The following is a 16425-nucleotide window of genomic DNA, read 5'->3' on the forward strand; positions in this document are numbered from 1 at the left end:
TTATGGTTAATAATGTGCTTCTGTGTATATGCTGCTCTTTAAACCTGCCTTTCGTTGCCTTTTTTCTAACAAGCTTATTTGAGAGACACACACACAAATTCCAGTGTGCCTGTACAGTCCACTTACACATTTTGGAAGGTTAACAGTTTTAAACGTGTTGGTTATTGAACAGGGTCTCTACTTTACATTTTGTTCAGAATCACATCGTGTACTCACAGGACCAGCTGTAGAGCAGAGGACATTTTCCGACAGCTTTATGTTGTTGCTCCATCTCTCTCTGACAGGAAGGAGTTACCTTATGATTCTTTTTATTTGTTTCTAAAGCTTTATATGACCTCGCTCCCCCATGCTTTTGAGACTTTCTGTCATTTTTTTATTCCAGCCAGATCACTAAGGTCCTTCATCGCTTTTCTTTTAGATGTTTTTTATGCATCCCATAAGAGTACCAGAGAGAGTGCTTTCTATTTTTATGTCCCTTAACTGTGGAACTCACCGCCTCTGGATATCAGAACGGCAAAGCTCTCTCTGTGTTATTATAAGGAAATGAAAAACCTCTCTTTTTAATCTGGCGTTTAATTTGGACTAATGTTATTTCCCTTATTTTTAAAGGTTTTTATAACTGTAACTTCTAACTATAACTTATTTCTTTCCATGTTTGTTTTTAACATTTTATGGTTTTGATGGTGTAAAATTTAGTCTTGTAATATCATGTTGTTTGTATTTTATTTTATTTCATTTGATATTGTTTGGATTATGTTTGTATAAAAGGTGCTATATATAAAAAAAAAATATTTGGAATTGTACTATGTATGAATTGAAAGTCAAGCAGTGAAAGGATTCGGCTTCGGTGTGCTGTGGTGTGACTAAAAAAGGACAGTGTGATTGTTTTTGTTCTGCTCAAGAGTGGCTGAAGACTTTTGCATGGTAAATACTGTGTGCAGCCTGTGTGTGTGTGTGTGTGTGTGTGTGTGTGTGTGTGTGTGTGTGTGTGTGTGTGTGTGTGTGTGTGTGTGTGTGTGTGTGTGTGTGTGTGTGTAAATTCACTGCCTGCCTGTTTCTGTATGCACTGAAACTATAGCTATCCATAAAATAAGAAAAAATATAATGTCCATTACATTACATGAAATGGAAAATTGGCACTCTGGCAGCACAGCATAAAAACAGAAAGTAAAGCTTAAAATACATAAAATACATCAGTAAGTGTCTAACAGCAGTGGTCCTTATGGACGGGGTGGGGGGGTTATTTTATTATGCCTCCGCTGAGAGTAGCTGGATTTTTATTTTACTCTTTGTTTAATATCTTGTATTAATGCCTTTTATTTCTTATGTAGAAAGGCACTATACAAACAAAAACTTGCCTTATTTCCAGAGGGTAAAGACCCTGCACATCCACATCGGTGTTTTCCATCATTCTGGCTGATTACACCTCTGCTCAGGTTGAGTGAGGTCACGAAACTCCATGTACTGATTTTCAGGGTGCAAGCTGTCCTGGACTACTTATTCGTATTTCCCAGTTTTTGGTAAAACTGTGCGGTCAGGAACATTTACATACAAGAAGCCTATGTCTAAATGAATTAAATCCACTTCTTTAAATTGCAGTCAGTTTTAAGAAGGATGCATGTCTGAAAGAAGTTTTGGTTTCTTTAGAAATGGCTTTAACCCCTTGAAACCTGAGCAAACAGGCTTTATTGCTTTTTCAAAATCATGGGAAGAAGGCAATGAGCAACGAAAGAAGAAATGACCCAAAACTTTGCCAAAAGAAATTTTGAAAAAGTACAAGAAATTACCTAAAAAAATGCTGAAAAATAAAAGAGAGACTTTTAAAAAACAGAAATGACCTTAAAAAAGTTTTTTAAAAATGAAAATAATTTTGTAACATAATGTTAAATGTGTCATTATGATAATTTCCCCCTTGCTTTTTTCTTTTTCTTTTACTTGGCATTTTTCCATAGGTTTTTAAATCTAACATTTTTAAAATCTACAAAGTTTTTCGCAATTTGTTAGTCATTTCTCACCAAGTTGCCAATTGCCTTTTTTCACATGTTTTTGAATGAAATCGCACCAATTTGCTTTACTTTTAAAGGTTTATATAATTTGAAAGGCAACTGGAAGAATCACAAGAAAAGTGATGTTGCTCCAGGTTTCAGAAAATTAAATATTTGTTTCTAAGGATAGCAGCAAGGTACCTCAAAATTGGTCATATGTATTGTTGCAAGGTCTGTCACAATAACTACGTTTGTTGGATAAACAATGCGATAAAGAACATAATTATCCTTTTAACACCATTTTAAGCCGCTTATTTAATATTATCGCATAACAACAGAAATACAATGCAAGTATGTGTCTCAGCATAGTTTTCCTTATTCATTCCAGTCAGGCACTGTGAAAAGACATTTAGATGCTGCGTCCAAGTTTTACAATGTTGGAAAACCCTGTTTATTCATGCATCATGGTGGATAAAATTTTGGTGACATTCTTATAAACAAACACATGGGCAGTATTGAACGTTATATAGACATTACCTCAATCATTGCATTATTATAACAGTGCTAATTGTTCTTGACTTAAGATGGTTAAACAAAATTAGGAACAGATGAGACACCAACCAGCCTTAAGTAATCTAATCTATCAAGTTCACGTAATGTAATTACACTACCTTTTAAGGAAGTTAGAAACTTCCTTAATAGGTTTCAGGTTTTTATTCTCCTCTTTAGTATCTTTTGAAGCCATCATTTGCAATATTTTGTCCATCCCCTGTAGCTTGTTGAAATGTTCAATGTAGATTCCCGTACGATACACAATACACAAAAAATACTTTGAAATAAACTTTAATAGATACTTGCAAACAAAATCTACAACAAGGAATACAAAATAAAATGGAAGCTGCAAGCAAGGAGAATAAGGTGTGGCACAGTGTGTCCACATCCAGCTGAGTGCTGAACACAGACCACATCTGCACATTTAAAAATACTAGTCAACAGGTCTACGATATGGCATTTGACAATGTGTTGGCAATCTGATCTTTTATTACATTTGTGCAGCACTTTGTGGATTGTCTTTTTCTGTAGTTGTGTTCCCCTAAATCTGAACTTTGCAGATTCAGGCACAACATTGTTCAACTACTGTTCCCCGAACCCCCTTTTCTTCCCTTAACATGTCAAAAAACACAAACACTACATCAATGGTTCTCAGCTATGTGCCAGTGAGACCCAAGAGTAGCAGGTTGATGTGAATATTTCATTGGTTAGTTTCCATTCTCTGGCTGAATATGTGCAAACCAGTGAAATCAACTGATGAAAAAAACAACAAAAAAAACAGCACTCTTGGGCCCCTACAGCATGTGGTTGAAAACTACTGTTCTACAAAAAGCAGGAGTGACAGAGTAGATTTTTTTTTTTTTTAAAAAAAGACGTGACTGTATTGAGAAAGATTTCCTGCAGATGCATGCTACAAATAATCACAGTGACATTAGCCTTCCGTTAAAATTTCTGCTGATGTTGTTCCTGTCGGATGCCTTGATGGTAAGCAATGGGGCACACTTCCATATCGCAGAGAAACCTGATAGTGCAGTGGGTAGTCGGAGCTGCTCTTCAGCTGCCTCACAGTGCATTTATCCACACTGCACTACAGACTAACGGTGGAGTGGTCAGCATCTTTCTGTGTGGTGTGAACTGAAGTGTTATTTAGTGTCCATTTAAAAACCACAATTTCTAAAAACAACTAGGATTTCATGTTTGTAATTTGAGAGGTTGATGTGTGTCTTCTGCCACCTTGTGGTCAGGCACTGGCAGTGCACTTCTGCACCAACTTTCAAAGTGTCATTTCCACCACACTATTTTGTTTTAGCACAACCAATAACATTTTTAAAAAAAGGCTACAGTATAGAAATTCATTATCATACAGTCTTGAGGTCACACAGCAGAGATACTGACCACATATGCCACATTCACCTACAAACTGGAGGAGGTACACCAACATGGTGACTGTCAGGGCATCGTCTGGATCAGCATGTGCATAGTGTTCAGTGATTCCTGATTTTATAAAGTTAGAGAATACAATTGCAAAGAGTCATAAAAACATGATAAGAAACTCATAAGGGTGCCCAGCTGCTGACACAGAAGCATACTTGTTGAAGGCTGAGTCAGTCCTGGAGCAATGTTGTCAAACGGGTTAAACCCAAGAAGGATCCCAGAGAAACACGAGAGAGAGAGACAGGGGTGTGCCGAGTATGTTGCAACCATCAGCGCCGTCATTGGTAGAGCAGGTAGTTCTTGAGAGAGGCTGGCAGGGGCAGTCTATGGATTTCGCTCAGACGGTCTCGTCCTAATGCCACCCTCACAGAACGCCTACACAGGTCCATCAGAGAGAGGGGTTCAGCTGTGGGGGAGACAAGGAGGGAGGAGGTGTGAGGAGGAGCATGTTTCATGTGTTAGCAGTGACTGAATCTCATTTCAGGAGTGTGTCTGATCTGAGAGGCACAGCGTATGATGTGTCAGACACATAAAGCGAACACAGCGTATGAGTGACCTGTTACAAAAGAGGATGTAACAGCATTACAACCTTTATCCTCTCTATTGCCACGGAGAGCTCAATACGAGCTTCTGTGGGCCATAAAGTCGCTGTTGTATGTGATAAAAATTAACCAAAATCTTCTGAAAGGATTTGCATGAAATTTTGTTGTCGCCACCAGTCGATTTGATGCGCAACATTTCATCTGTTTTGTGCTTTAAAATTTAGCAAATAATTGCGAAAATTGTCATTTTAAACGGCCTCAGTGCATGCAGCCTCCACGAAAGGAAGGATGTTCAAGGAGAGAATTCACACTGATGTGATATATATATATATATATATATATATATATATACTTCTTATCAGGGCTGCAAATAATAATTATTTCCATTATCTATTAATCATAATCAATAATGTCAGTAATTTTCTCAATTAATTGATTAGTTGTTTGGTCCATAAAATGTCAGAATGATTAATGTTGATTGTTGAATTGTTTCCCAAAGCCCAAGATGACATCCTAAAATGTATTGATTTGTCCATAACCCAAGACATTCAGTTAACTGTCAAAGACGATTAAAGAAAGCAGAAAAAAAAAGAATTTTATAGATTTTTATTTCTTTAAAAAATACTCAAACTAATTAATCGATCATCAAATTAATTGGTAATTAACTTAATAGTCTATAACTCATTGATTAATTGCTGCAGCTCTAATGATGATAGACACCTAGTTAGACGCCTAAAAAATTTGCATGCATGCAAAAATGCATTTCCAATACAATATCTAAGTTTCACTATTTTCACCAAAACAATACTTTTTGGAAACCTGACAAATCCCTTTTAATTTCATAAATTAACCAAAAATCTTAAATACAGTTGCTTATTTTTAAGCAGCCATATATTAATTGCAAATACTGTCTAAAATTAATCAAATGTGTTTAAATAAGGAAATATATGATCAGAGAATAAACAAACAAGATGTTCAGCAGCATATTTTAGTATTTGACGTTTTGTGCTATAGAGAGATTTTGTTGTGCCTTTAAAGAGTATTGATGTTCACTATCCAGCCCTGTGAGGTATTTTCCCATTATTTTTTGGCTTTAGATCTAAAAACTGAGCCAGAAAAAAGAAATCTGTATTCTTTAGCTGCAATGCCAACACTGCTTTTTGGACCCAAACAGCCACAGATTAACTACATTTTGCAACACAAACGGTTTATAACATCAACATATAAGATCAGGGATTTCCCCGCTCTACATCCAACAGCAAGAGGAATGTCGTACAGTTGAAGCTGGCTGTTGTGCATATCACTGCATCTGTACTGCTTCTTTTCCACAGGCCCAAACTAGGTCAAGGGATCTGAGCTGAACATAAAAATCTAATGAGCACACAGCACTTGGGACGTGTGGGTAGTGCAGCATGTTGTGATGAGCACCTATGTTTCCTCATTTAAAACTCATGACCCTTTCACCATGAAATAGATGGGATTAATCCAATTAAAAATCAATTTATATTTGTCTGGGGGAAAAACAAGCAGCTTGTTTTTTGTGCATAAATATTTAAGAGGTTTTTCACTGCTGCAAAGATGGCCCGTTATAAAACTAGGCCGTCTATGCAGCAGAGAGAGGTAAATACTTTTTACACTGGTGCTATGTGACCAGAGAAAACAGAGAAAGGGAAATGTGGCATTTGCTTTTGCTTAAGAGGCAGAAAACCTACAACTACCACAATGCACTGCGCCACAACGTACCAATAAACACTCCCAATGGTGGTTGATGTTATAGGAGCTCATGCATTTCACACAATGGCAGCTGGCTGGTAACACACAATGTCGTATTACAGTTAAACGGTAAATTGAAACATATTTCTAAAAACAATAGGGGCGAGAAATATGCGGTGCAGTTGGTTTACATTTGATCAGTTTTGCTGTCTAATATTAGTTTTTTTTTAAACGTTTACACAATACAGAAAACAGGCACCCACTTCCTTTTCACAAACATTTGCTGTTACAGCCAATCACAGCACTGAAATTTGTTTCTGAAAACATTTAGGGGAGAAATTGGCAGTGCAGTAATTTAATCTTGGTTTACATTTTGTCAGTACAGCCTGCTTTTACCATCTGATCTGAGTTTGGTCCAAGTTTGAGAGAGAGAGAGGATCAGGAAGGTCTCTTGATCTGCAGTGGCAGCATGGGTGGTGGCCACAAAAAGCATAAGTAGTACACCATGTATACTTCCTATACAAAAATCCCTCCACTGGCGAGCTGTTGAGTATTGAATCCAGTTCAGAGTTCTCATTCTCACTTACAGAGCACTACACAGTCACCCCCCCCCCCTTATGTGGCTGAATTTCTTCACAGCATATTCTACAGCTCGCCTCTCTTCAATCAAATATGCAAAATTTGTTGTCTGTCCCTCTCCTTAAACATGTGGTCATCGAGGTTTTTTAGGCTGTTGCACCTAAATTTTGGAATGCTCTCCCTGCACCGTTACAGTCTGCTGACTGTGGTTTCTTTTAAAAGTCAGCTTAAAACATACCCGTTGAGTAAAATAGCTAACTTGTGCACTAGCTCCGTATTCTGTTGTGTTTTTAGTGTGTTCTTGTTGTGTATTATATTTTTATGAACTGTGCAAAACAGTTTTGTATTTTTAAATGCGTAGCTCGGGTTGTCACCTATTTCTCTGTGCTTGCTTGATGCGTGTTGCATATTGCACTTGTGAAGCACTTTGTAACCCATGTCTGTGAAAAGCGCTGTGTGAATACATTTTATTTACTTACTTATATGGAGAGGGGAGGATCTGGGCACTGGTTAGATGGAGGGAAGATGACCAGAGTTGACTGACACATACTACCTACACTGCTATAATACAAAGCTGGTTGAAAATCAGCAGTAGTATCCCTTTAAGGACCACTGGATGTTTTTAAGGCCATAAACACTAACATCTATAACGAAGGCGCCATAGCTCAGTTTAAAACAAAAAGCAAAGATCCTTAGTTAGATCAGGGCACTGTGACATCGTTATAATGAAAGGTGAATCATGGATTCAGTTAAATATTAATTTATATGAATGTGCTGTGTAACGGCTTTACATAATAGGTGGGGAGCCAGCAACGCTGATGTAAGTCTGCTCTACAGTAACCTCTGCAGTAATACGTCCCGCTTGGACAGTGTGACAAACCCTTAACTGTCTCACCTTTGTTTATTGCATTAATAAATACTGCCACTGCTTATGTAAGAGCCGAACACAAGACATCATACATGGCAAAACACTGTCGCTCCTGAGAGAAAAGAAAAACAGAGTATTATTAAAGTTTGTACTTACGATCAAGTCCGTTTATGTACCGGATTCTTATTTCACAGTGTCCCCACACGGCGCTCACCACTGGGTACAGCTTCCTGCCCTTTAGTCCTCTGAATGCTACCCCTAGATAATGTCCGTCCACTATGTAACCAAGAGTCCCCTCATCCATGTCCAAGACTACTAAGAGCGAGTCTGGTATTATGAAGGTGTCGTCTGGCTCGAGGAAGGCCGGGTAGGTTATTCCTGGGTGATTCTTGCCGTCGTGGAAGAGTTTACTCCTGCACAGGTCCCAGCCCCAGGACTCTGCATTGCTTCCCACCAAAGCTGTGTAGCCCACCGAGTGTAGCGGGGCGTCACTTGTAGCCACTCCGACCACAGCGTGCGTGCCCCTCTGACGCATAGCCCAGCTGATTTCCCACACATGCAGTCCCCTCGTGTAGCCAACACGGCCCCGGATGGCGTCCGTGCTCTGCGCCACGGGGTGCCTGTGAAACACCAACTTGTTGTCGTCCTTGACGAAGATGTTGAGGGAGCGGTCGTCGTTGTTCCACGAGTGCTGGACCTGGACGTCCACACTGGCGGGTGGCATGTCCAGCAGCAGATCCAGTCGAGACGGCTTGGTGTGACTCAGGGCCTGTAGCTCCAGCTTCAGGGGGCTGAACGCCGGATCCCGCATATCAATGGTTTTAATGCCACCTGGGACTTTCTGCCCCATGCTCTGGGTGGTTATAGCAGCTCCCTCTTCCTCCTCCTCCTCCTCCTCCTCCTCCTCCCCCCTCCACAGAGACTAATGGGGGGAGTAAACAGCCTCAGACCCTCTCCTCCACTGTGCTCCTGCAACCCCAAGAAGGAGGTTTGTTGCTCCCCCTTATCACTGCAGACAGCGAAGGTCGCACCAGATGTTTTTTGGAGCCTACCTGGACAGATTAAAGGAGATAAAGCAGATAAGAAACCAGTTCAGCATTAACTAATCTAATCAGCATTCTTTCTGTTTGGATCCAAGGAAACTAAAAAGAAGGAGCAGCCATGAGTCAGTCAGTGGGTTTCCATTAAAAATGATTTGCGCAAATTGAAATTGTGACTATAAAATACACCTAATGGAAACGCATCAATTTCGAAAAAACTCTTGAAACCCACTTATCGCAAAAAAGTTTGTACTTTCGAGATGTAATGTTTGAGATGATTTGAAAAAAAAAAAACATATTTCGCAATGAAGTCACGTAACATCCCGAGAGAAGTCGCATAACATCATTCAGTGGAAACGCTGTCATCCTGCAATTGCGTTGTATTGATATTTCAAAAATAAAGCTTAATTTTTGTGCATATCTGTAATGGAATGAAATGGGGCAAGCGCTGAAAATGACATTATAACCCATCATATTCTTGTATTTGCAACTTCTTTTAAGATTACTTTTTGGCATTTTTGCCTTTATTACATAGGACAGACTAAGTGTGAGAGCAGGAACAACATGCAGCAAAGGCCCACAGACTGGCAGGCTGGCAGGCTGGAGTCGAACAGGCGGCTGCTGAGGCCTCTGTATATGGGGCGCTCGCTCTACCAAGTGAGCTAATAGGCACCTCTTGTTGCAGCTTTGACAGAAAAACCCTTCCACTGGATTAAAAAGCACACAGTACGTGATGTTTCCTGGCATTTTTATCTAAATATGTGCATTTGTTTACACGAATAATAATAAATAAAAAATATATATGATGGGTTATGGTGTACTTTGCCGTGTTTGATTCCTCAAATGCTGGCACTTGCTCATGACCTTTCCTTTTTTTTTTAGTTTCCTTGGTTCAGACCAGAAAACCTTAGCATCAAATCCTACAAAAACAGCAACCTGAACACAAGGTGCATTCTGAGTCTGTCTTTAAAAATGCTCTATAATGGCCACAAAATGGTACATCTGCCGTAATTACATCATACTGCATTTATTGGAAATGTTACAGTGCATGTTTACATCTAATGGTAAATTTCCTCAATGGTTTAACTAGCCTCATTTGATTATCAGCAGACAACAACTAATATTAGCTGCAGGGCTGTTAAGCATCCTCAAAAGTGTCTTTGTACTCATGTGATGTTTAGTGTATAAAACATAAAGGCGGCAGTGTCCCATGGCCTCAAAAATCTGAGATGTACTGATTGAATACAGAATTACACGGATAACATTATCATTACACATCAGCAAGAAAACACGTATCTGCTGACTGGGTCAGAGACGCACGACTGGTGTGAGATACTTTTTAAAAAAACCATCTGAAGTGAATATAAAGTCTGAATCAGTCACACTGTATGGCCTCGTTTTCACTCCCTACTAGTTCAACTATAACATCAAGCCGACCAAGACAAACAAGACCATCCAGTTTCTGCCACTCAGTCAAAAACGTATTTGCCATTGATTGAAAAGATTATGTATAATGGATTGGGCTATTTACAGACAATGGTGTGGCCTATATACAGTGTCCCATTGAAAGGCAACAGTTCAACATGTAAAATGATTCATGTTAGCTGCTGTTTACCCACAGGCTTTCTTAACACACGGGTAACTGTGCTTGTATGACAATATATACTATAAGACAATATGAATGTGTTAACCATCATACCACACTGTTTATGTTACCAATCAATGAGGCATTTTTGCATACACGCAGAACTTGAAAATAATAGTAAATCATAGTAAGTCTGGAATTGAATTTTCTGGATAAAACCAAAAAACAGTCTGTCTGATTATTGGACCTTTTCCCAAATCTATTTTTCTTTAAAATATTGCGACATCAAATTACGTATACCTCGATAAGCATTGTATTCATACAGCACTCATTCATATGCTTAACAATATCAGCATGAAAAATTAGTAAGGTTCCTGCTAAAAAATACGTAAATGTATCAACTGAAGAGGACTGTGCTTATTTGATTTTTTTGTTTACCCACAGTTAAAACAAAAATACATTATCCAACAGTGGTCCAATTTTGGCATAAATATTTGAAATTGCGCTTTAAAGCATTATGTTTGCTTCACTGTACTTTAATTCTGTTTTTGAGTTATCCAACTATAATTGTAACAATAAAAGAAAACATCTGATTCGATTGCTGAGCTGTAATTACTGTGGGGGAAAATTCAATTTTCATCATTAGAATTCCACAGATGTGCACTTGTAGACATAAGACATGTTGGATAATCAACTAAAAATAGTTATGAGCAAGTTTTCCTATTTAGGGACAACTGCAGACCCACATAAGACCATGAAACATGTCAAGATTACATTTTCATATGAATTTAAATGTACCTCATCCACAGATCAAAGAGCTGTACAAAACAAGGATCCATTAATTATAACACAACCAACTGAAAGAAGAGTAACATCATACCTTGAGCCAATATTCTGATCATCGGCTCCTCCCAGTTTATGTTACCGTTACATATGTAACCATTACACACCCATGTTATTATATTGCTTGGTGACTCATTTTGAATGAGGGATGACAAATAACATGAAAAACAAACAAACATTCAAACCTGATTTGATTAGCTGTCCTCAGTTTCAGGCATTTTTTGATCAAGCAGAGTCAATTCTAGAAATCGTGATAACACGAGGTTGCCAATTTGGACCAGTTATCAAACAGCCACAACAGAAAAAAAGAGGGGAAAAACTCCAGCCATTTCTCATTATATGGTTGTCTAGTCAGAAGGCAACAGGAAGAGCAGTAATAAAACGTCTGGCTTAAAGAAATAAAAAAGTTCTGACGTGTTTGAGGGAAACACTGAGGGACTCAGCTCTTTTGAAGCCGGAGCAGTTTCAGGAACGCAGAAACTTGACAATAAAAGCCTAAAGAAATAACCTGCCGCGCTTGACTTCACTGTCTCAATTACAATAGACTGCAGCTGTGACAGGCACTTTTTGTAGAGCCTAAATCTAGCTGTTGAACGACAGCTAATTTTTACATTTCATTTGAGAGTTGAAATGAATGCCAATTGGACTGACTCAGTTCAACAAGCAGGGCATTCTTTTATCGTAAAAACTGAGCTTAGTCAGAAACCCCACCCTCAGAATAAAGTATCAATATCCCAGAGACATATAATGTGACTTTTTGTGGCCGCAGGTGTGACTACTGCTGCTCTTTGGTCTTGGTGCTACTGCCTGTGTTGCAGCTAGGCTGAAGAGAGCATTGTGTAATGTGGAAAACGGTGCTGCTGGGAAGGCCACTCTAATTGAATTGTAGACAAGAGTTCATTGAGAAGTGCTTTGGCTCTTCTTCTAATACAAGTAAACAACCATTTAAATGGGTCATGTCTCCTCAGTGATTGGAAAACAGGAGGGAAGAAAAAGCAAGCAGCGGGTGGCCAGCATCTGAATGTAAACAATCTCTTTTTCAATGCCTGTCCAACATTCAGGGCAGAGTGAAACATGTTAATTTGCACACTCTTTGAGGCAGGAGTTTACCACTCCTCTCCCCGTGGCAAAGGGCCCACCTTCCAACACAACAGTAAATCAAAACTAACAGAACAATAAGAGGTCTTCCCACATTTACCTTGGACTTCAAAACAAACATGCCCATTAGTAGCTTAAAAGGTGGCTTGTAGAGGGATATATTTGGGCTGGGATCCTGGCCCAGCATGGTTGGGGTTCCTGGGCCCCTGGGATGGTTTGGAGCTTATTAAAATGCAAGAGGAAGGGCTCGCTGGATTTGCTGAGCCAAGGAAACACTTGTCTCTATTGTAAGGCCTAATTTAGACCGAGCCCACCTGAACTTAAGCTCAAGCTTGTTTGTTGACCTGTTGAGTACATAAAGCTCAAGATTTACCAAAGATAAAGTCATCCATTGTATGGGTGCAAAGCTTTCAAGTGTTACACAGAAAACTGTTGCCAAACACAGTCATTTCTGTGTCCTATCATAAAATTAAAACCATATTTGAGGCTTGAAAGGGGCCAACACATTTTGTGTTGCAAGTTTTCTGTTTATTCCTACAGGTAATTTTGGAGGGTGTAATCTATGGCGATTTTACAGTAACACATTAGCCTAAAGTGAGACTTGTTTTCTAATATTTGCTCTATCCTCGCTGATATCAGTTCTTAGGACAGAAAATACTATATCAAGACACCTTTGAGTATAATGCAAGCAATACATGTCAACAGTAGCATTAACTTCAAAAATACTATAACATCAAACCAACACCTCTTTTAAAAATACACTTAAAGTGACCATAATAAAGTAAATATATATAGCGTGTTGTTTTCATTATTAAAAGATAAATGTATCGCAAAAAACGGCTAACTGAGTGTATAGGCCCTCTAGACAAGTTACCCCATATAATAGCTTGTCATGCTAGCTAATGTAAAAGTAGCCTAATCTTCAAATAAGCTCTCGTGGGCCAGGTAGCCGTGTGCTTCAGGCTCGTGGTACGTCCACGCGCGACCACCGACAGGAGCAGCGCGTGAATCGAACGTTACCAAAGGTTGATTTGGAACGTTGTTTCTGTTAAACCTGAAGCTCGAGCGCGTTCGAAACGTTTGTTATACAACAAGCAGCAGAAACCGTGTTAGCATAAACAGCAACACAACATAGCTAATGTCAATGAGGAGCCAAGACAAAAACAACTCGTCGCTCTTTCAAAACTGGACGATTTTAAAGAGACAACCCATTAAAGGTGTTGTTGTCGATATCGAGTGTGTAAATATGATGCGCAGAGAAACACAGAAACCGAAATAAGCGCTTCGGCAGCCACCATATGAGCAGAAAACAGGGGGAGAAGGAGGTGAAAAGCACACGGCAAACAGACCTTGTTGAGTTGGGGGACAACGGGGTGGACGAGACCGGGAGAGGCGTCAGAGGCTTCACCTACTCCATCGTAGTTTTCTGTTTCCTTGTCGTCTTAATTACCTTTTACCATTTCAGGCTGGACATGAATTAGGTGAAATGATGATGGCTGCTCTCTAACATCTCTCGCATCACGTGGTAAAATGCTCCCAGCTGCTATGCTAGATTAGGACCTCCCTACTGACGGTCTAAGAAAAGTTCGCTTCATGTTGGCATTGCAGTTAATGCAGATGTTATGTTTCTTTGTGTGTGTCGTTGTTTTATTTATTAAACTATGCACATATTTCATTTTCACAGTTGGCATGTAAACTTTGATTTGGAATCTATAAATCTGAAAAATGTAATCTTTCTCATTGATTTAGCCTAAGTCACATTCACTAATACTTTCTATGCAAGGGGCCTTACACTCATATATTTTTTATCATTTATTACCTTTTGCAATGTTTTCTCTCAAAACTTTCAACATATATTTTTCTTAAGTGTTTTTTATCATCTGAAAAGCCCTTTTGGCAGCGTAGTTGTTATAATAATAATAATGATGATGATAATAATAATAATAATAATAATAATAATGCACGTTTATGTTTATGTAAAGAGAAAAAAGGAAACATACCGAGAGAGAGAACAAAATGGTTCACAGCTTCAACTAATCGGAAAAGTAAGACTTGTTATTAAATTTAGAATATGTGGTGGTAGCTACTTCATACCCAAAGTATTAACATGGCTACAATAAAAACATACAATAAATGTCGTTTTTCATTTTTCCCATCGCAGTGAAATATATGCTGATTGTCATTTGTTTATCCATGACTTCAGTTGTTTAGTGAAAAGCTCTTCCCAATATAAAACTAACTTCAGTGCAGTGCATCACCAGCACAGGACCCTTTTAATGAGTAACCGAGCAGCACTGGGCTCACACGCTGTCAGGTAGGAAATCAAACACTGTCTATTTACATCTTTGAGAGTTCGACAGAGAGGCAAGAAAATTTACATTAATTTATAACCAAGGAGGCGTTATCAATGGTATTGATGTTAGATTCCCCAACAAATGTGTGTTTTTGTTGGTTTTTTTTTTGGTTTTTTTTAAAGATTCTTAAAGGGGAACACCCCCAAATTTAAGAATTCCAACATCATATTTCAACATCCTACGAAATCTCGATCAAAATTTGTTAAGATGGGTTACTCTCTCTCAAAGCAGAAACCAAACTAAGTCTCAACTTGTGACATCATCAAGTGTAAAGTCTGGAGCTGCTCCATAGACAATGAATGGTAGCCTGATTTTGAGGACCCACAGAGTGTTTGTCTTTTATTTACCTAAATGAGCTTTATTCTATCGTGGCATTATCAGTTCTGAACAGAAAATGTACGCCTGTACAACAAATCATCTGGGATGTTGTATTAATAACAACAATCACTTCCAGGTAGATTGCTGGAAGTTTATTTGATATGCAGGGATATATGACATTTTGGTTGTTTATGAAAATGTCTCAACTGCAATCAGTCATTGTATCAAATCTAGCCCATATTAGACAACAGTTGGGACTGGCCCAAAGCGGGCAAGGTGACCTGGAATCTGTTTAAACAGGATAATAGGTCTTTTTGGTGCACTGAATCACTCAAATTTGTTTATTAGAAAGAATTGTTCAAGAGATTTTTTCACCAAACCGGCCACCTATACATATTACTGACCCGCAAGCTGAAGTTTTACCCTATTACGTGTAACATGTACATTTTCATGACACGTAATTATGTAAACATGTTTATTTCTGCTCTTATATTGGGCATTTTAACCTGTAGGTCTCATGGGATTGACACTGTTTTGGAGCCAGCCTCAAGCGTCCAGTCAATGAATTGCAGTTTTTGGCACATCCACATTGGTTTTGGAGGTCGTCACTTAGTTCGCTCACCCAAAAGACCTGTTCTTTTAAATAAAATGTAAGCAAACGGCACAACTCTAGAGTGGGACAATACACATCTGCAAGATTAAATAAAACATAAGCTGCGGATACTTTCGCTTCCCTGGTTGATGAAAAGCTGCTTTAGGCTGCTTTAGGCTTAAACCTAAAGTGGTGACGGGTTTAAGTTCATTGTATGTTCTTGGTATCTACTGTGTAGCTATGCAAAATATATATTTCTGTTTTGTGGCGTGCTTGTGTCCTACTAAAATGCTTTGTTGGACAGTATTATGGTCTGTGCTGAGGGCATGCGTTTGATGTGTGATGGCGAAAAAAAAACATAATTGCTAATTCACACTCCAGCCTCTCTCCCTCTCTCTCTCACACACACACACACACACATCACATGACCAACTCCAGCAGGGGCATGACATTATCGACAGCACCAGTGAACCATGATTGCTCACACACTGACACACTGGGGCACTTTTTTGTTTGACTTGACCTTCAGGCCATTCAGTCCCTCGCTGACACAGTTTAAAAAAAACAGAATAACGTTAAGACGAGTGGAGATCCTAAACGTCCGTCACTGCTGATCAGTAAGTCAGGATCATACTCCCCTGACTGACACACTGACCCCCAGGGGAATGTCAAGTATGGTGACTGACGGCCGATTTGGACTGACAAGGATGATGCAAGCTGCATGCATGACCTTCATGCGCAGGACAACTGATGCAGTCACTCCTAATCTTTCAAGCAAATATCTCCAGTAACACGAGCTTCTTTATAAAAAACAAAGTCCATTCATAAAAGGGAATGGAAACAAGCACAGTCATTTTTCCCATAATAGCGACCAAGCAAAAAATTGTCAACTCGTTTTTAGTGTTATTTTGTGTAGCCTGCT

General features: G+C 39.0%; 1 protein-coding gene across 2 annotated transcripts; it reads right to left on the bottom strand.

Annotated features, from left to right (window-relative positions):
• Nucleotides 1-2812: 2812 nt before the first annotated feature.
• On the bottom strand, nucleotides 2813-13771 carry spsb1 (splA/ryanodine receptor domain and SOCS box containing 1). 2 transcript variants are annotated; one of them, XM_042492197.2, is made up of 3 exons: nucleotides 13589-13771; nucleotides 7830-8721; nucleotides 2813-4377 (listed from the first exon to the last, which is right to left on the bottom strand). In XM_042492197.2, exons 2-3 carry the CDS (start codon nucleotides 8521-8523, stop codon nucleotides 4250-4252), a joined length of 822 nt encoding a protein of 273 aa, XP_042348131.1. In that variant the 5' UTR covers nucleotides 8524-8721; nucleotides 13589-13771; the 3' UTR covers nucleotides 2813-4249. The 2 variants fall into 2 exon arrangements, with proteins under 2 accessions (XP_042348131.1, XP_042348130.1); XM_042492196.2 differs by having other exon boundaries at nucleotides 7830-8725.
• Between the last annotated feature and the right edge of the window lie 2654 nt (nucleotides 13772-16425).

This window comes from Plectropomus leopardus, chromosome 9 (assembly GCF_026936395.1).
Source record: "Plectropomus leopardus strain MGB_pleo_1.0 chromosome 9, ASM2693639v1, whole genome shotgun sequence".
Classification (NCBI taxonomy): Eukaryota; Metazoa; Chordata; class Actinopteri; order Perciformes; family Serranidae; genus Plectropomus; species Plectropomus leopardus.